This window comes from Ambystoma mexicanum, chromosome 7q (genome assembly GCF_040938575.1).
Source record: "Ambystoma mexicanum isolate Mex_15411 chromosome 7q, UKY_AmexF1_1, whole genome shotgun sequence".
Taxonomy (NCBI): Eukaryota; Metazoa; Chordata; class Amphibia; order Caudata; family Ambystomatidae; genus Ambystoma; species Ambystoma mexicanum.
In genome coordinates, this window is record NC_090941.1 from 952,645,517 (window position 1) to 952,666,905 (window position 21,389).

General features: G+C 43.6%; 1 protein-coding gene across 6 annotated transcripts in view; it reads right to left on the reverse strand.

The window, feature by feature from the left end:
* MYO7A (myosin VIIA) overlaps positions 1-21,389 on the reverse strand; it is a 1,239,317-nt gene that overhangs the window by 578,645 nt on the left and 639,283 nt on the right. For all 6 annotated transcript variants that reach the window (XM_069640000.1, XM_069639997.1, XM_069640001.1 and 3 more), the window contains one exon: positions 6,646-6,830. In XM_069640000.1, the coding sequence (XP_069496101.1) occupies positions 6,646-6,830 (185 nt within the window). The remainder of the gene's footprint in view (positions 1-6,645; positions 6,831-21,389) is intronic.

The following is a 21,389-nucleotide window of genomic DNA, read 5'->3' on the forward strand; positions in this document are numbered from 1 at the left end:
GCTCCGCGTTTGTTTCTAAGGGTGGTTGGGCTTGCTTCGCCTACTACGCGAACCCAACCACCCGAATACGCGATGCCGTGCGGCCGCTGCCTGCGCCCTGAAGCGAGTGGTAGATCACTCGCGGGCTCGGCAGGCGGCCGCTCGGTTAAGAAACACCTTGGGGCAAAACGAACGCGAATTCGCGTCTCGTCAGTTAAACTTGAAAAACGCACGAACGCTACGGCGCCATGGCATTAATGCGCGCGTTCTATGTCAATGCAGAAACAATAGCATTATGACAATTCCTGCGTGTACTTATCTGTGGCTCCGCAGCAAAAAAGAAGAGGAAGGGACCCAGAGTTTCAGGGGTTTATAGTGAGGAAGATGGACTGATTGGACATTGAAAGAGAGGCTGGGGACTACTAGACAGAGAAGCCTCATGGGAAGAGTAGTTTGTGATGTTTTGGAAAGATGATGTTTTCATATTTCCTTTTTCTTTGTTATTCAAGTAAAAAAAAAAAAAAATGTTATAGATGAAAACAAAAGAAGATTTTAAAAGCTGTGGTTAGCAGTAATTAAAGAAGAATAAGCATAATGCTCGCCTCCGGTCTTGTCATAGAATTTGCTTCTTTTTGGGTGAAAATCCATCCAGCAGTTTGGGCTGTGTGTGGGAGCAAACAATTGACAGTTTCCCTATGGGAAAACCAATGCAAAAAGTGGAAAACACACCCTTGTTTGGCCGTCAATAGCTTTTGAACCCTGGCCAGACATCTTGTCTGGAGAATTTCACGTTAATCCGTCCTATGGCTTAAAAATGTTATTAGACATCTTATGTCGTCCTATAACATACGGGCATTTTAAGCTATAAAAAAGAAAAAAGTAATCCAAGAGAAGAATATATTGGGCTGACGAATAGGACTATAGATGTTGACTGGAACGGTAAAATAAATACAGGTCAGAAACAAAGACCACTTGCACTGATCTGTAGATGAGGTTAATCTAGCAAAACATTCATATTGATTTATTTTCACATTTATAAAGCACACTCAGCCTGTGGACATCAATGCACTGTCAAAGAGCAAGTTACAGGAGTGGTAAGTCAAAGTTGGACGTGTGGGAATAGCCTCCGCAATAAGGAGCCAAAGACAATAAGTGTTACAACTGAACAGCCAGGTTTTTAGCAGCATATGGAAGGTCTGGTATGATTGTTCAGCTCTCAGAGTGGGTTGCAAGGCATTCCAGAGATTCACTGCGATGACTAGGAAGCTTGAGCAGTCCAATCTAGCCCGTCTGAACGTTGGTAAGATAAGCCGGTTGTCCTAAGCAATTCTGATCGATCTCGTTGACTGGGCTTTGGTAAATTTCTGGGAGAGGTAGGGGGCAGTGTTAGAGAGGCACCTGTGGGTGAGTGACAGTGTTTTGAATGTGATCTGTTCTTGTATTAGGAGCCAGTCAACCTTTTTTCTTGCAGCTGAGGTATGTTCTCATATGGGAATGCTAAGGCCTGCACAGAGAGCATTGTTTTGTATGACTTGCAGTTTATGTATATTGTGTTTTGAAGTACCAGCGAATAGAGCGTTGCAATAATTAAGTCTGGCGTCAATGTTGGCTCTGGCAATTTTGAGGCAGCTGTCGGCCGACAGGAAAGCACTGCAGTCGTTGATAAGTTTTGTGGCATGGGCAACAGAAGATGAGATGGCATTGACTTGGCGTGAAAGTGAGAGGGAGGCGTCTAGGTAGACTTCCAGTGTTTTCACTGTAGGGGAGACAGGGATTGTGATTCCATCAATGGTGAAGGAGGCATATTGATAGTTGAGTTTTTTTAGCACTGCCAGGGAGCCCACAAGGAGGATTTCAGGTTTCTCGTTGTTGAGACAGAGATGGTGCATGGCTATCCATTCCTGGATGGTCTAGTAGACAGCGTTTAGTTTCACAGAGTCTGGTAGAGATGGTAGATGCCAGAGAGGGGGAGAATAATTTGGGTATCATTGGCATAACTAGTGTAGGAGATGCTGATTGTTTCTAAGAGGTCAAAAAAGTGGTTTAGTAAAGATGTTGGAGGGTTGGGGTGATGCAAGATCCTTGGGGGACACCGCAGGAGATGGGTGCTGAGGGTGCGCTTGCAGTTTCAGCAAAGACTCTGATCGTTCTGTCCTCCAGGAAGGAGGAGATAAACTGGTTGCTTCACGTGAGAAGTTGGCCACAGAGGTCAGATGTTGGCATAGGATTTTATGGTCAACCAAATCAAATGCTGCAGAGAGGTCAAGGAGTAGTTGGAGAGCCGGTTTACCTGCATCCTTAGTCTCATCGAGCTGGTTATTCAGGTCAAGCAGGGCTGATTCTATGCCCTGACCCGGGCGGAACCCGGATTGACAGATGCTTAGGATGTGGTTAGACTCCAGGTAATGCTGGATTTGGAGGTAGGCTGCTCTATCCAAACTCTTAAGGAGCAAAGGAACTGTGGTGATGGGTGGGTAGTTAGTGGGGATGGTAGGGCCTAGTGATGTTTTTTTAAGCAACTGGAGTACCCATGCTTCCTTAAGGCAGGTGGGGACCCAGCATGAGTTGAAGGAGGAGTTGATAAATGTGGTGCAACCACATTCTGCACATTCCTGGATAACTGTAGCTTGGCAAGCATCTCCTTTACATTTAGAGGGTTTCAGGCCTTTCAAGATTGATGTGACCTCAGCTTCAGAGACAGTATTAAAGCAGAAAGGACAGGGTTTTGCACAGCATTTGGAGCCAGAGTAGTGAGGGGGTTGTATCTTTGCGCTAGTGGTCGCTTGCTGGTGTTGGATTTTACAGTGGAGCCTAGCAATGTTATCAAGGAGTGCATTTTGAATCTTGGTGCACCAGATTTTATATTTCACAAAGTCGATAGTCGGAGAGGAGGGGGATTTAAGTTCTCTGAGTATTGTAAAGATCTCACGTTTGTTGGACTTGGCATTCAAAATTCTGGTATTGTAGGTGGCAGTTTTAGCCTGTAGAATAGCTAGCATATGCGTTTTGGTAGCAGCAACAAACATGGCCTTGTGGGTGACCGATGGAGTTCTTCTCCATTTGGCCTCGGCCTCACTTTTTTTAGCGCCGAGAGTTCTGAATTAAACCACTAATTGATGTGCAAGGTGGGTTTGGTTTTGCGCGGCACCATCGGGGTGATGGTGTCGACTGCACGCACCATTGTATTGCAGCATAGATTGGCTACGGTATCTGGGCCAGAATGAGGTATAGGTGGTGGGTGTAATGTGCCAAGCAAGGGCAGCATTCTGTCTTTAGCAAGATTTTGTGAACTACATGCGATTGTAGATGGCATAGGAAGGGCTGTGTGAGTGGGTAGGTTGTTGAGACTGTAAATTAGATGACATGGTTGTCAGTCCAGGGGCACAGAAGATTAGAGGGGATGGCAACCTGGCAGTTGAGGTCAACTAGCCGGTCCAGGATGCAACCTTTTGAATGAGCTGGTGCCAATATACATTATTTGAATCCTAGAGCATTGAGGGCCAAGGCTGCTGAGGTAGCATTAGTATCTACCAGGTATCTGATGCCTAGTTTTCGAGGTAGGCTTGATATTGGTACTAAGCATATGTAGGAGGTCTTCCTCAAATGATTGAAGTGGGCCAGGTGGGTGATAAATAACGTGTAAAGTAATAGAGCCGGCGGTGCAGGATAGGGGCAGTTTAATGGAGAGTAGGTTGCAATTCTGAAGCTGGTGGTACTAGGTTATCTTACAGAGAGAGTGTGTCTCTGGCTATCAGGGCGAACACCCGGCCTCTGCAATCAAGTCTATCACTGCGGAAGATGGTGTAGCCGGGAAGTATAGCGGTGGACAGGGCAGGGATGGAGGTGGATTGTAGCCATGTTTTAAAAAATGGCAAGTATATCAGGATTATTGGCTATGAGGAGGTCATGGATGTCTAGAGGGTGTGGAGGGGTGGATTGTGCATTAACTAGTGCACAATTCAGTGGGGTGGCTGGTGGGATAGACCGGGAGACGATGGCAACGCTGCTCAGAAAGAGGCTTAAGGTAGATTTAGAGGAGCTGGACTGTGGGGTTGCAGGGTGAGAATGCTGGCTAAGAGTGATTTCGTTGGACTGCCTGTAGCAGGACAGGGCTTCTTTGGCACAGTTCAGTAGTGTCACTGGATAGCAGAGCAGGCCACTAAGGGCGTTGTTGTAGGTCTGACGACTAGAGGCAGACGCCATGGCGGTATGCCCTAGTGTGCCAGGTTGGAGATCAGGATGCTGGAAGGCTGGATGGGGAGCTGCTGCTGTACTACCTCACTTACGTTCCTGGGTTTGGGTAATGGCTGGTTCTGGGAGCATGCTTCAAGGCCTGTGGGGATGCTGGGCGGCCAACTGTTTATGAAGCATTTATATTGTACACCAGTTATATATAATTGAATGGAATTTGGTAATTGTTTGAGATCTGATGAAGGCAGAGTTAATTATTTTCACTTGACAACTACATGGTGTGAAGAAATGATCTAATACTAAACGCAAAACACTTGCTGTGGAAAATAGTCTATTTGTATTGCATGACCTCTCCATACACTGAGTGAAGGGTCAATACTCTAGTTGGTTAAGACAGTAATGAGTGGGGAAAAATACTATTAAGATTTTGGCAAAGTAAGAATCATCTAAATATTGTAACATTTTCTATGAGATGCAAGTACTGGCGTTATGAGGACATTTTTAATTTAGCATCAAAGCGAATCATAGCATGTTTGAAGGTATTTTGGTATTTTTTATTGATGTGTGTGCAACAGAACATCAAGTTGTAACTTCTATTATTTATTAAGCAGTGTTCACAGGTGTACTTCCTTTGTTATCCCTACCACCTGCTTCCTTTTATTTTGATAAAATACTGTATTTTAAGATTGAAGTTCATGTGCTAGTTTAAAAGATGTAGGATGGAACTGTATTGGTCAATGTTTAAAATCTATGAAAACTATTTTATTTTTACAAATGTGCCTAAAGACTCATTTCATTGTGTCACAAAAAGTCCCGCAATCTTAGCTTTACCACTAGTAACGATGGTAATGAAAAAAATGTGCAGACCATGCAAGATGAGGTATTGAGTGTGCACCACAATTGTGGGCTGCAGACCATGGGCTTGGTCTCAGTCACACTGAGGTCAGGTCAGTGCTCTTTTGTCCATTGGAGGTTCTTTGGCACCTGGCACCATTCACTGAGGCATGTATGTAGTAGCCTATGAGTAGAATAACAAATATTGGCCAATGGTGAGGTCTTTGTGGTAAATTCCTTATAGATGTTGAAAGCTAAAGATGCTCAGGGGTATCCCTTAAGGCAATCTGCAAGGTGAAGAGGTGCAATATTACATCATTAAATATTAAATAATTAATCTGACATACCTACATTAGTCTTGAGACATTGACATAAATAATTGACATAAATCATTGAGACATTGACATAAATAATTAGTCTGGCATACCTACATTAGTCTTGAGACACTGACATAAACCCTTGTCGGCTAGCTGTGGGCATTCAGCAGCACTGGTTGGAAGATCCACAATCAATGGGAGATCTTGGTTTGTGTGAACAAGGACACCTACATGAAAAGGCTCTAACCGTTTCAGCTCACCAATAAGTTCCTTGTGTGGAGTAGAGGTAAAAGGAATTCCTTTAATGAAATATGTTGCAGAGGGTTGTTTTTTTGCTTAAAAGCTGTGGGCTGGGCCTAACTATACATCAGTGCATGTTTTTTAAATTGTAGGTTCTAGTCATACAAATCTGATAGCCACAATTTGCCCTTGACAGCTTTTAAGATGGATATCTACCTGCATTAAGTGTGCTAGAGATGGGGTTTACAGAGACGTGGGCCATTTACTACTTGTAACTGGGGCAATACTGACTTTTTGCAAGATCAGGGGGGGCACTGTCCGCTCAGTCGGCACATTTTCTTCTCTAATGTCACAACAAATGGCAAAAAGAGAGTGAGCCTGTCATGGACGCACATCAAGTTTGCTCAATCTTCTGTATAAAATCTGGAGCAAGACATCAGCTTGTTACTCTTAGGAACCTGGTTTGACTCTACAACAGGGCAATTCTAAGTGTGTGCTAAGCGTTTGCCCCATGGGTGTCCTCCTAGCGACAACAATCACTGTCCCCATTGCAAGGCAGGGCAGGCATCAAAGGTCACTGACTCAGGTGGCTTAAATCCTTAAATTAGCCTTGATCTCAGTACTCAACTTTCTATTGCCTACACTCAGTGGGTGCTATAGCTATTCACCTTAATGCCAGACCATATTTTATGGAGAATTTGTGATGGAGACAAAAAGCGCAACAGAGGAAGTCGTGGGAAATGTCAGAACACTGAGAAAAGGATGCAGCAATTCATCAGGCAAAACCTTTGGCAGGGTTGTGATAATCAAAACATCAATGTGTGCTTGCATATTCACAAGAATGGGTTACAGGGATGGGGGAGTTCCCAAAGGATGAAGCCTTGAAAAAGCTCAAACGCGGTCAGGTTACGGGCAAGTACCCCTAGTTGTACAATGTATATGGGAGTAGGAAAGCCCAACGGCGAGGCACTCCAAGCTAGAGCCCTAATCAATGCTCATCAATAGGTAAATGCCATACACATACACATGCAAGGTTCACAATAACCAGTTGTAACCATCGTCTGGTCCATGTTTGAGTACTCACCTAATTATGCAGCACTGGTCCTTATTGTTGCGTTGCATATTAAAGTAACAGTTGTCCGCTATGGCAAAAATGTGCGGTGGCATCTCCCCTATTTTCTTATTGGTGTAGAGTCGGATCTGGTCCGGGGTGTAGATCGGTAGCAGCTGATAAGGGTTCACTGCTACCAGAATAGAGCCAGTGTACGTCTGCAATAGAGATCAGATGGAGATGTGAGGCGCACTCTTCTGAACAGGTGTGGGTTCATTGATGAAACTGCGACACAGACCAATGACGTAGTGACGTTCGCTACCACCATGTCCGACCAGCAGATACTAAACATGGCTCATTCACAAACACTCAGCTAGTGGGCCAATAAACTGATATCTGAAGAAGTAGAGTGGGTCCAGAGCCCATCTGATCCTTGTTACACCTGTATCCACTGCCTCAACTCAAGTAAACAAGATGACGTTTTCAGGTGAGGGAAACCACCCTGAACGTACAGAAAAGGATTCTATGGTCCATTGATCTGTTACAATACATGACCGCCTGCATTATCAATATGAAAACCTATACATTAGTAATACTTGGGAGGTGGAAATCTCCCACCACATGCATGTAGTTCCTTTTCTGGCACAACTTGCTTGTAATAAGAAAAATCACTCGACTGGTTGGCTGTATTATCACATTAAAGCTGAAAACAGGTATGACAATGCTCCCTGACCGACTGAACAGCCAGGACCTATCCTTTGCTCATTGATTGATTGCGAAATCCTGTGTTCAGCTACAAGGGTGTACAAGACAGGATTCATTTGAAACAGATAATGAGTGATAAAAGGGGCTGCCAAGGCAGCAAGGAAGGGATGTCAGATACAAGTGAAAGGAAAGGATTAGTGAAGGGTGAACATAAGCACCAGACAATCAGGATAGAAAATATGAGAAATGTAGTGCAAAAAGAGATAACTGCATAAACAGATGAATGGGTAGAAGAGTTATAAAGAGACCAACTGCAGCCAAAAGAAACAGAACAAGAGGAGTACAAAATGAAACAGTGAAGACTATTGAATGATTAAAAAGCCTACAGAGACAGAAAACAAGAGGTGGTAAAAAACAGTTGAGGAAAGAGATTAAAGACAAGATAACATGGCAATATAACATGGCAAAGGGACATAGAGCGTAAAGGGAGTTGAAGAAGAACAACAGAAGAAGGAAAGCTACAGAACATGAACACAGATGTAAAAGAAAATGTACAAGTGCAGGGGTCGAAATTAGCATGTGTTGGTCAGGAGCGAAATGCAGCTCCTGGGTATCAGGCATCATCTGTTAGGCAGGAGCTGCGTCGGAGGAACCAGGAGCTAGTACATAGTGCACAGTAAATGTAACTTGTGTGTAAGATGCAAACGCTAACTTTTTGTACATTTATATATTTTCCAATATGCTTTAAATGTCTCGTAGGTATTCTGTTTTATACACATTCCCAAACCTACACAGTTAATATTACATAGCTATGTTTGTATGGCACCACTTGCCTGGAGAGACAGCAGTAGATGCTGGTAGCTCTTGGCTTCAAGCTAACCAGGAGCCAAATAGCTCCCAATTTCTGGCAATTTTGAATCCTGCATCATGCATAAATACAAGCTGCATGTCTGCATAAAACAAGCCGGTGACTATTGCATATGAACATCCCAATGATAAGATTAAACATCTCAAATAGGCCCATGTCAGGTGAGAGGTGCGTTGCCAGTTGCTATCATCACATTGAATCCCAGTACTTATAAACCTGACTTTTTAGTCAGGAAAAAAAATGTCTATTACTGTACAAGAGAACCGAATGAAGTGTGCCAAAGGCAAGGACTTGAAAAGCTCAGCCCTTAAAAGGGCACATCTCTAGAGCTTTGTTTTTGTATATTATTAAAACGGAGTAAATAAGCAACAGTAGATTAGTTATTTGCCCCAAAGCCATTCCTCCAGCCAGGTGGTGGGCAATCTGCAGCCCTCCAGATGTTTTGGCCGGTAACTTCCTTCAGCGTTATCTAGTACAGTCAATGATGAATGATTATAGAAGTTGTAAGCCACAACACGTGAAGTGCTACATGTCCCCTACCCATTGCTACAGACTGTTGGGATATTTCCTGGACTAGAAGGGAGCTGGGGGGAAAAAAGGATCTCAGCGGCAACTAGTTATTTGGTCAGTATAGTCGATCCTTTCACACAACTCTGTGACCTCATCTCCCACCCCAACCCATTGGATCAGAATGAATTACAAATGTTATTGTAAGAATTCAAGGATCAAAACTGCGATTTGCTGACGAGGAGCAAAAATCAGCTCCTCGGTATCCGACAAAACCAGTTAGGCAGGAGCTACCTCTGAGGAACCAGGAGCTAGTACAGAGCGCAGAGCAAATCCAACTGTGCCGAAGATGCCAACTAACTTTTTGTTCATTTCATGGTATCCAATATGCTTACCGTGTCCCTTAAGTGTGTTTTTTATCGTTCTGTGTATAAATTCCCAATCATACATAGTTAAATATCACATACCTGGGTTTGTTTGGCACCACGTGCCTCAGGAGTCAAAAGTAGCTCCTGGCAGCTGTTGGTGTCAAGCCATCCAGGCTCCCCTTGGCTATAACCAGGAGCTAAATAGCTCCCAGCTCCTGGCAATTTCAAGTGAGGTGGGGCCAACGCCCTTAATGAAAAATAACCCTCCCCCCAAACTAAATGTAAAATTATATTGCAAGTTAGCGGAGAGTTCCTCTGCCTTAAACAGGTACTCAGAGTACCACCCCATATGTTCACTGAACTCCTCTGACTTGCAGTATCATTTTAAAGTTCAGATGAGGGTCACTGTAACCCAAGTACAACACAAGGGAGACTGTAAATGCTCTATGATTGTTAAGCAGTTTATTTCTGAATCCAAGGGAAGAGTGAAGTCACAAATTATTTGCAATACAAAAAATCACTTAACTAGTCAACTGTAGATTATGACAGGAATATAATGGCATCACAATGCCCCATTGTAGCCCCAGCAGGTGGCATCACTGATTGATTGTGAAAGATCTGGCGCAGATGTGAGAGCAATTTGATATAACAGGAGGAGAAGTAGAGGAGAGTTGTGGAGTTTGAGAAAAACGTAAAAGCGAAGCAGAAAAGAAACACAAAGGCAAAAAACGAAGAATTAAAAAGATTAATGACAGGAGAAATATTTTGAAACTAAAGGCAACATCGAGGAGAAACAGGAATAGAAATACAAGATCAACAGAAAGCGTGAACAAATGAATGATCCTATAGAGATATAGAGAAAATTTGAGAAAACAATAATAATAAAAATAATAAAATGTGGAATTCAAAGTAAAAATCCAAAGTAAAAAAAATGGTGGTTGAGGATCATAATTTGTAAGAGACAACCTATCTATGTTTTAAAAATGTTAAAAACAAACATCTAAGTTAAAATTGTATAGAAAATGGATGCAGACCTGGAGGGAAATTCATGGCAACTGTTAGTAATGACCTACAAGTGAAGATAGTGTCTATTATTCTTTATGGCATTGAGATAGAACCAACAAATAAATGGTTATTTGAAAGTTCTACAGTATCTATTTGGTGTCCCTCAATGTTTAGCAGTTGAAGCCATTAGAACGGAATTTGACTTGAAATCATCATATGTTTTTGGTTTCATAAGGAAACTGATTATGCTCTAATGTGGAAAATTCTCTTACTGAAATTTTGAATAAGGAACCAACATTAGGTATGAATATTGCATTCATTTCATGTATGCAGAAGTATGAGAGATTTATGAATACAGTGAAATTAAAAAAGATATTTTATTTTATGGAGATAACAAGAGGATTATGGTTAGGTTAATGCCGATCTGTGAATGGGTTAATAGTTATAACCACATAAAAGTGCTAAAAGGTTTGCCAAAATGTACTATTATTTCCAGGTTCTGAAACCCAAAATTACATTTCAACATTCCCAGATCGTAATATGCAAGAACGTTTCAGGAATTTGTATGAAATCTGAAATTGATTTAGGTAATTGTGGGGATAAGATCTAAAATTCCAAGACAAACTCGAAATTGTAATTTTTGTAATGACCAAAAAGAGGAATTTCTAAAACATGTACTAATTGCATGCTGGGCTCTGGATTATTTATGCAGGAAGTATTTTGATACATTTTGGTTATGAGAATAATATTTTAAAAACAGTACTTTTGGGGTTGAATCATGAATGGTAAACAAATGTAATTTTAAATTGCGGTTGTAACCTTTTCTTGAATAATTGGAGTTGCTGATTTTCAATACGTTTTCTAAGATGAACAGTGCAAGGTTGTCTGTAATCCGTAGCTCTGCTTTAAATAAATAAATCAAATAGATATAGAGAAAATATGATGTAGTGGTTGAGATGCAGGAGATGAAAGAAACAAGTTGCAGTACGAAATCAAGTAATAGTAAAATAGCAAAAAGAAGAAACTGCTGTATCGAGAAGACAAAAAGCTAGAGATAAACCGAGTAAACTGCATAAAATGAATAAGGTGCAGAAAGTAGAGGGAATCTGGATTTGGGGGCTTGGTGTGTGCAACATATTTTACAAGTAAATACCCTCATATGTACGTAAAGAGAATGCTGCAAGTCAGTCCAGAATGGTGCTGTCTTAAAAAGGCTTGTGGTCGCAGGTCACAGAAGTCCTCAAAGACTTACACTGCCTTTATATGGTACAGTTAAGGTTACTTTATCCGGTGCTAGGAAACCAGTCTGTAATCCTATATAATCATTCTCCTACATCGACGACAATGTCATACCTCCATTGAATTTCCTCAGAAAATGCTTTACATCTTGACAAAAGCATTACACTTAAACAGGGATGCACAGCATTCTGAAGTGGAATCTGGAATGGTGCAATGGAATGGACTTCACTTGATCAACTGTTATTCTGCGCATGTCATGCTGTGGGTGTCATGCCCATGGACAGGTGGAATGGTCTGGCAGTTTGTATGTGACACATGAGTGTGAACCCTGCGCATGCAGCCCTTGCACATGCAAAGAGGCATACTTTTCAAGCTACTTTCCACTCTTATCGAAATGGCGAAATGAAGAGCATCAGTATGACTTGAGGGCGGGCGCCATGACAGTACTGTACGGGGCTGTACTTACCCTCCCGCCACAGTTAGTCTTGAGGAATCAGGTAAAGAAGGAAAAGGGGAAATGCAGATAGTGTTATTAAAATGCGATCACAACTTTAACACAAATGAAGAGGTGGAATGATTTCAGATTTGTGAATGTGACAGAGAGGCAGTCAGACAGATATACAAATAACATTGTACAGAGTGACAGATCTTTACATCAGTACAAGAGGTCCTTTATATGATGCTGAACTACACCGATGCTCTTGGGCCCAAGTGAAGATGTCGTTCTAAAGAACAACATTTAAAAAACAGATTTAGATAGACTGCTCCGTGACCGCACAGAGCGGCCTTTCTAAATGGAACTGTCACGCCCCTACTGCACACGACTGCACACAGGGGCTGACTGGTTCAGCGGGACCTGGAAGAGGATGCAGAGGATAACGGGTACGTGTGTGTGTACGTGTGTGTTGGTGTGTGTATGTATGTATGTGTTCTGTTTGGGGGAGTAATGGGTCGGGAGGGATGGGGCGGGGTCTGAAAGAGGGAAGTTCTGGGGGCAAAACCCCCGATTACAAGGTAATAGCTCGGGAGAGTTTGGGGAGTGGGGTGGGGAAACGGGAGGAGCAATGGAGTACTCGGGGGTGAAACCCCCCTAAATTGTAAAAAAACAAATGGGAAAGAAAAGAAAGGCTGGCGTCAATGCCAGATGTTCAATCAACGGAAAAACGGTCTAATAAAATTGGTATTTTTCGTCTGAGACCTTTATAGTGAGGTATTTTCACATAAAGCCATGCTCTTAGCACCAATGTAAAGACATCAAATGTATTAACAGGTACCATATTCACCAATCCCTCAATGGATAACACAATTAGTGCCAGCAACGGGAAGACAATTTAATGCTCATAGTAGGCTTCTTTCATTTAAAATAAAGAGTACCGGTATGTCTCTGCTGGCATGAAACATGTATGGAGTAGCAGCATTTTACAGTAGAAAGTGGGCACTCGGGGGTAGTGAGTGCATGCAATTCCATCTTTCAATTTCAATGGCTGGCCATTTTCATGTAAGTAGAATCCCCCAAAAAACAAATTCCTTTATTTCTGGCAGACACGATCCTTTTGGCATAAGAAACCAATTTACTGGTCCTCATTATGAGCGCTCTGTGCTCATCGACCTACTGCCTATTCAGAGGGGTGCTGGGGTGGCAATGTCTTGGGAGAGCAGGGGATGGAGCCGCTTGGTCTCTCTTCCCCCAGTTCTCCCTCTCTTGCTCATGATTTTCCAGTGACTCTTCGTATTTACCCCTCTATTGTGACTTTGCCTAGGCCTATGACCCAACATACTCATCAGGCCCGTGACTCTCTCGTCGGTTTGCCCACTTGAACGGTAGTAGGAGGGCTGAGCTTGCTAGGTTCCATCCTTACTCAGGGGTGGGGGGAGGCTCTGGTGAGCTTCTGTTGCCTACCGGGTTAAACTATTCTTTCTCGCTGCCTCTGTACTAGCGATGGGGCATCCCCTACAGCCCTTCTTTCTTTTGATGACTTGCACTGCTGGACTCGGCTTGACCTCCTACCTTCACATCTACATGTATCCTATGGCGGTGCAGGCCTGGAGTCATGGGTGTTGCACTGTGAGTCCACCTGTGCGCGTCCGGCTTTCTGTGTTCAGCATCTAGTTTTCTGACTCCAGTTCGGGGTTAGTTTCTTTTCCCTCTTAATATTGGTTTACGCTGTTCTAGTCGTGTTGTCATTTCTCTGTTTTATTTTTGTTTTCCGCTTTAGATTACATTTTCAGTTTGATTGTCAGAAATCCACTTTGGGGCAAATTCATTGCCGAGTACATTCTATACAACATTAATGGATGATGGCAATATATACACACACACCTCAGAACACTGTTATTCTTTGAAACACTGTATCACTGCACTCACTCCGAGTCATCAAGTCTACTCTCAACAAACGTTAGCATCATTCATACTGGAAACATATAGGAATACCTGGCCCATTGTCCTCCTTTTTGACAGCACAGTCATTTCTTGCTCTTAAAGTAGGTGTACTCCCTGTGCCTGTCCATGATTTCTTTAAATGCTGTTCTTTTTTTAAATCCATTTTTGCTTTTATGAAAACCCAAGTTAGAAGTTGCAACCCCGACCCCTAACCTCGTGAAGCCCCCAGTGTTATTTCCGACCTCCACAATAAGTACTATTTGATGAACCCTTGTCCTCAAGCCTCATCTCCTCTTTTGCACACATAGACCAACAAGGTATTTAAAAATTCCCAACCCATCTCCCTTTTCTCTTTCTCGCCATGCACGTTAATGACTTGCCATCCATTTTGATAGACTATCTGATTAATAGCATAAACTGTCTTGGTAGCTCTCCTTCGGAGTGCTTGCACTCTATGATTGTCCTTCCGGAAAAGTGCCCCCTAGATACGTGAAAATATCCTATGTGAGGCGAGGGCAGTAACCTATTGAGTAAAAACATACAGACTTTAGCCATCTTGCTCCTGCTTTATCCCCGCCATATTGGGACAGTTCCTGCGATAACAGTCGCCCCTGCACCCAAGCACTGACCTTAAACTCCCTCACACGTTTCACTTCCTACCAATAATAATCCCTTTTCACATTCCCCTCATTTCAACGCGCTACCCATGAATACTATACTGGATCAAAGCAGCAGTCCTGACTTCTCCTTATGCTATCTTCCCCACACATAGAGTCTGCCATGTACCCCGTAGGATCCGTCACACGTGCAACAACCAATGGCTGCTGCCTGCAAAGAAAATTGAACATTCTCACACATACAAAATAATAATACAATTCACTCTTTGGAAAGAGAAGAAGCTTCCAGTCATGACCAAGCGCCTTCGTTATGGACTACTGCTTTACAGTCACACAAATCAAAATATGACCGAGACCTCCTTCTTCACATAGAATCCAGATTGATTGATGTCCCAAGATACTGACGGATACCCTTTTTGCCACAACTATATCATCTGCATTGAGTCTGACTACTGTGACTAAGAGCCCAGCCTTACTCTGAGAATTTGGGATGGGGAGACCAATGGGGGCACTGCCATCTGCTCCATGAGGCAGTACCCAAACGACATGGGGACGATTACCTTCCCCCATGAGATTGGCTGGGAGAAGGACCTAAGTAACAGTATGGCTCCCCTTAAGAGACTGACATCAGTCTCTGCAAAGGCCGGAAGACACGTGGGCAACGGCAGTAGGCAGAGCGGCCCCAATGAAAACAGAAATCCAAGAGCCAGCTTACCCCATCAAGGTTCGTAAACACAACCAATCCTATTCACAAGCATCTGAATCTGTGTTGCCTCTACTGTGTGCATGTGTGCCTGCCTAGCTTCCCTCTGGGTGGCCGTTGAAGGAACACTGACAGCACACATAGACAATTACCACATTATCAAGCATTCATAATGCACAGGCACAGCAGGTATCTGCCATTTGCTTTTTCTAACTTATACCAACTAATTGTAATATCCCACTGTAGCCCTGTTTACCATACCCCCATAATATGAGGGTCACTATAGAAACATATTTAATGTGCCCTCTGAAGATGTTGGGCAGGCAAATTCTATGCTCAGTCTCTCTTATATTAGCAGTGCTAACATGAGCCTCCCAAGGGAGAAGCAACATTGCCATATCATTTGCTTGGTCTACAAATGACTATGGGTATAGGAAGGTTTCTGGCAGTACAAGATATTCAGAAATGTACAATGGTCTTCTAGCACTTTGAATGCTGTCCACATTTTCAGAGTTGGTTTGTCCATAGACATTAAGTGATAGTATGGTAACTCCAATCTTTCCTGCATGTCAAGGCTTCACTTAGCACTTGTAAATACACCCCAGCTATATTGAAAGGAAGAGAATGTTCAATCGATCTTGTTTGTCCCGCAAAATATTTGTATGTTCAGATTCATGACATTTTCTGGCTCTTCTTAAACTGGTCCATAACATCCTAAATATTTGTTTGCATGCAAAGTAGTGTGGACTTGCAAATATCCTAGTAAATGCCGAAGAGGTACAATATTCCAAGGTTCCCATCTCACTTTTTACTGAGGTCTATCCACTAAAGTTAGAAGAAAGTATAGGAGTGAGTGGGGATGGGGGAGGCTGTCGGTCTTGCGGCACAGTAGCACATTGCTTGGACCAAATTAGTCACTTTCAAAATTCGGTTTTTGTCAGTACATTCAGTGAAGGAAAGCGACTGTTTTTTTTGCCTTGAAGGACAGCAGCATCTAATGGCAGTCTATGAAAGTGCACCTTCTGATTTCTTTCTGTGTTCTGCGGCTGTGGCTTTTCAATAGAGGCTCTAACATCTCCTTCATGTTGTTTAACTCTTAACAATGAATTGTAGCAGGACCCCCCATAGTTACAGGAGAAGGTACTGCAGAGAGTATACCGTTGAGCAGTGTAGCTAACAAACTATATGGCAGATTCATAGGATTTTGTTTAAGGCCCACTGTGGAAGATATCAGTGAGGTTCCTATTTGTTAAGGCTTGAGTATGGAAGGGTGGGCCAAATAACTGTAGTCCAGATTATGAGCACATTCAGTACACTTCAAATGAAAGGGCTATACTCATGGCTCCAGATAAGATTCTGAAGTGGATGTATTTTACTTCCTATTTTATGAAGTTTGGACTAAAATGATTTTTCAAGAGTCAACATTTAAACTCACCTCCAATGGGGGGCGGAGGGCACTTTTTAGGCAAGCAGAAATATAATGAACTCTAAAAGGGATATCTTTTTGTAATTTATACTTTTTTTCACCTACTAATTCATTATGTATTAAAAGATTAATTCTTTCCCTAAAGTTTCCCATCAGATCAGGCAGTGATATTACTATAGCTCCTTCCTGCAGCACTGCTCTGAAGTTACCACTGATATGAAAATATCAGTGAAACTTTGTACATGCAAGCAGGGGGGTAAGCTTTCATATGTTCATGAATTCCAGTTATGTCTTGGGTGTGTTTATCCCCCCATTTCTTTTGTTGGGAGTATTTGCCTGTTTTTAGTCAGCATGATGAAGGGTTGTTGCGGCTTTGTTTAAGGCAATATTATGCTGATGGTAAGCAGTGGCAAAGGAATGCTTTTTATCATACTCTGTCTTGCAGCAATCCTGATGCAGTTATTCTCCTGACATAAATTCCAAGAGACTGTAATTTATTTAAATTTTTTAGAAAGCCTCCGACAAGACACAAATGTATCTGAACACGTCATTAGAAATGTACATATATAATAAAGATATATTAAAATACAACACAAATATAAAAAAAATAAAACACAGAGGCCAATAAAATCAGGAATACATTCTAAACACATCTACCTGTAAAGGTAGGAAAAACAGCCGAAACACAGATTTCCAAAGCCGTGTTTTTAATGCTTTCCTGAACCTCAAATACTCCGAAAGTTTACATGAATCAGGTGGCAAGGAGTTCCAGAGAGACGCTGCTGCCCCTGAAAAGGGCCATTTCAGGGCGGGTGTGCATTTGATTTTCAAACCTTCTAACCGGACGCAGTTCCAGCAGCGAAGGAGTCTAGAACTTCATGAGATTTCCACTTTTCAGCCAAATAACACGAATCAGTTTGCAAACAATATATATCAATTGAAAAATAATCCTACCTTCCAATGGCAGCCAGTGAAAAGACAGCAAAATGGGGGTTGTATGATTACAATTTTGTGCCCCAAAAACCAATCGTACAGCCGCATGAAAAACTGCTTGTAGTGGAGACATAGCAATTTGGGGGATAGCCATTAAAATCGAGTTTCCAAAATCTATCCGAAGATTAAGAGACGAAAATGTTTGTGTAAAACAAAAGGTTTAACGAATCTCTAAGCAAAAAGATGGAAATTAGCAGATTTTACCAACAAATTAACGTGGGGTTTCAAAGTCATTCTCAAGTACATAGTGAAAACCAACGATATTCGTTGGATTAAACTCAGAGGGGCTGTAAGGAACTCATGGTGGCAACAGTAAAGACAGACACAAGTGATCACAGTGCAAGGATGTTTTATTAAACTGTATAGGTAGGTTGGAAAAACGCCTAACCTAAACCTAAATCTAAGATGGGTGCAAGCTAGGACCATCAAATAATAATAAATCAGTCAAGTCTTGTCAAATAAAAGGGTCTACACTAAAAAAAACCTATTGCCAATCCTTACAACTAAATACAAAAAGAGTGTGGGATAGTGTTCACTAGAAAGAAAGAATGTTCACAAATGATAAATCATGATGTTATAGCCAGGGATCTCCCTTCTCTATGTTTGGAGCACGGGACAAGGCGGGACTCCTGAGCGTAGCACACTCAAGCTTTCCCAGCACGGGACTACAGTTCCATTCTCAAGTATCAGGGTCTTCGGTGATTAAGTCTCTTTTCTACAACACAATGTTCATTGGGGCATCACGCTTCACACCCTTCTCTCAGCATTCCTCCATCGGGTTCACTCTTGCCAAACACACAGTTCCTTATCCTTTCTCATTATGCAGGATTTGTCTCCCTTTTCTTTCCAATTACGTGCTGGACGACTGTACAGGGGATTTTGCTAGACCCCTGTATGACCACTTTCACCTTTTCCTTGTGGCTCTTTTAGGGCCTTATGGTGTCAGTAGTTTGAACAATAGGGGAATCAGCCAGAGTCCATCGAGTGAGCATCCATGTGGTGCCCGACCCCTCTGCAGCTGGTTTTCCCCTTAATTTGCCATTCACAACTTTTGTTCAACACAGTTTGGTTTCTTATCAGTCCTCCTTGGACTCACTGGCTGTGATGAACCGCTTGGCTTTTCTTGTCCCTTTTCTTGTCCCTGGAGTCAAGGACAGTACCACGGTAGCAAGCATCTCTCCCTGCCCTGATTATCAGTGTAGGAGGGCTCTGTGTACCATTTGACATCTGCTGCAACACACACTGGCTATTGTTCGTGGTCTAATGATTCCTTTCACTGAGGCTTTGTGGGTCTGTGGGTCTGGGTCGAAAAGGGCATGGTGGCTTCTCTCCTTGTCACCCCTTCGGTTCTCACTGATTTTCTTCTACTCTTGAACTGCTACCCTGGATAGCGGTCTCATCGTGCGGTCTGCCTTGCTCGCAGTGGAGAGATTTTAGGGCTGGAGAGATGCGGTTCCTGGGCTTGAGGCCAAGGATAATTCTTGCAGGCCTATTCTGGATTAGCTGCAGTGGACATAGGGAGGAAGAGGGTAGATTAAGGAGGAGGCTATTGCAGTAGTCTAGCCTTGAGAGTACTAAAGCTCTAGAGACGTTGTGCTTCTGGGGGAAAGTAACGACAGGAAGGATTCCTTTGAGGAAGTGGAGTTGAACATGGGCCTTCTTGCCAAGGTCCTGTATGTGAGGGAGGAAGAAAATGACTCCAAGGTTTTTGGCTTTAGATGAGGGGAAGGAAGAGGGAGCAGGAGTCCCAATGGGAAGGATCTCAGTCATTCTGGAATCGAGGCAGAGATCACTGGCGGCACACTAGGACTGGATGGCAGATAGGCAGTCAGGAATGATGGAGGAAGTAAGGAGAGGATCAGAGGGGAGTTTGAAGAAGAGTTGTGTGTCATCTGCATAAGACTGGAAGTAAGGGGAGAATGTGGAAATTAGGTGTGCAAGCAGAACAAGACAGATGTTAAAGAGCCAGGGGGAAAGGTTGACCTCTGCCACAGGTGGAGACAGAGGTGGGAGAGGAGAAAGAGCCCAGGATAGTCTGGGAGGGACGGTCATTGAGGAAGGAGGTCAGCAAGTCCAGTGCCCGCTCCGAGATTTCTAGGGTATTGTGGAGCCATTTTATGAGGATGGAGTGGTTGACCGTGTCAAATGCAGGGGAGAGATGAAGTAGAATGAGAACAGCTGGAGAGTTAGAATCAAGAGATGCAAGCAGTTCCTCACAGGTGTTCAAAAGAGCAGTTTCCGTGTCTCTGGATGCTCAGAATTCAGATTGATGGTTGTGTGGACAACCAACAAGCTCAGTATGCTGGGTCAGTTGGGGGAAGAACAGCTTCTCCAAGAGTTTTCCAAGGAAGGGGGTGATGGAGATGGGGCAGAGGGCAGAAGTTAGCCCGGCAAGATGGGTCTGCAGAAGTTGTTTTTAGGAGGCAGTGCACAAGAGGGTGCTTGAGGGAAGAGGGGAAGACCCAGTAGCAAAAGAGTGATTGCAGAAATCAGCCAGTGCATGTGCAAGAGAGGCAATATTGTCCTTAATAGTTCTGGAAGAACATGACAAGACCTGTTTGGAGGCGACCTTCATAGAGCAGACAGCTTTAGTGACTTCCTCAGATGTGATAGGCGAGAAGGAGGAGAGAAAGGAGGAGGGGGGATGGGATGCCATAGGTGGCAGGAGGGTGGGGCAAGGGGAGGGGGAAAGGGAATCAAGGGTGCTCAGGATGTCCTGAGTTTGTGCAGTGAAGTGTGTGGCCAGTGCATTGCAGAGGGCCTGGGATGGAAGAGGTGAGGTGGAGGTTGCTGAAGGGTTGGCTAGTTAATTGCAGATTTTAAAGAGTTCAGCCGTGTTGTTGGATGCACCAGGGATGCAAGCTTGAATGTGTGCCCTTTTCTTGGAGCAAATGAAAAATCGGTATTGCCTTTTGGCGAAGGCGACAGGCCAGTTTGTCAGAGGTTGAGCCTGAGGTCTGCCACTTCCGTTCCACAGCTCTGCACTTGCGTTAAAAGGATGCAAGTTCAGAGTCATACCAGGTGTTATGCTTGGAGGCATGTTTCAGGCGGATCCTCATGACTGGGGCAAGGATGTCAAGAGTATTAGTGATGGCAAGGTGGAGGTTGCTGAGAGCGGAGTCAGAGGTAGAGTCTGCGGTGGGGAGAAGGGAAAGGAAGGTAGATGCGAAGGCAGCAGCTGACATCTGAATCTGTAGTCAGACGGCAGAGAGGACCCCAGTCAGAGGAGAGGAGAGAATGGTCTGACCAGGAGAGTGGGGTGATGAGTGGGCAGGAGAGCAAAAGATCAGTGTGTGCATCGAGCGTGTGTCCAGCCGAGTGGGTAGGACCAGAGGGGAGAATGGAGATGGAGAGTGAGGTGCAGAGGTCGCAGAAGAGGTCACGGAAGAGGTCACGGAAGAGAGTGGATTCCATGTTAGGGGAGTCAAGGTGGATGTTGAAGTAACCCAGCAGAAGGAGTTTAGAGGAGAATGTGAGGAGACAGGAGGAGATATCAGTCCATTCAGAGAGGAACAGTGTGGTAGAGCCAGGTGGCCTGTAGATAGTGGTAATGGTCAGCGGGGAGTGGGAGAAATGACCAGCTTCCAAACCGGGCTCTAGAAGGAAGAGTAAGGCTGACTGGGCATGAGGGAAGAAGGGACCCACTCAGGGAAGAGAAGGGCAGCCCCACCACCAGCATGGTTAGAATGAGGCTTGGAGATGATCTTGTAGCCATCAGGGAGAAGGGAGTCAAAAGCATTGACTGAGCTGGCATTGAACCACGTCTCAGTAAGTGTGAGGAAATTTAGGACGAGGTCTTGAAGGAGGAGGCAGATGTTGGCAGAGTGTTTGATAGCAAAGCGAGCAATAATCGTGCCTGGATGCAAGATGTCATTGCCTTTGAAAGCTGGGGAGGAGGGGTCCATGGGCATGGTACACCAGTCGGAGGATGGGGGACAGAAAGAGGGATTGCAAACACTGGTCAAA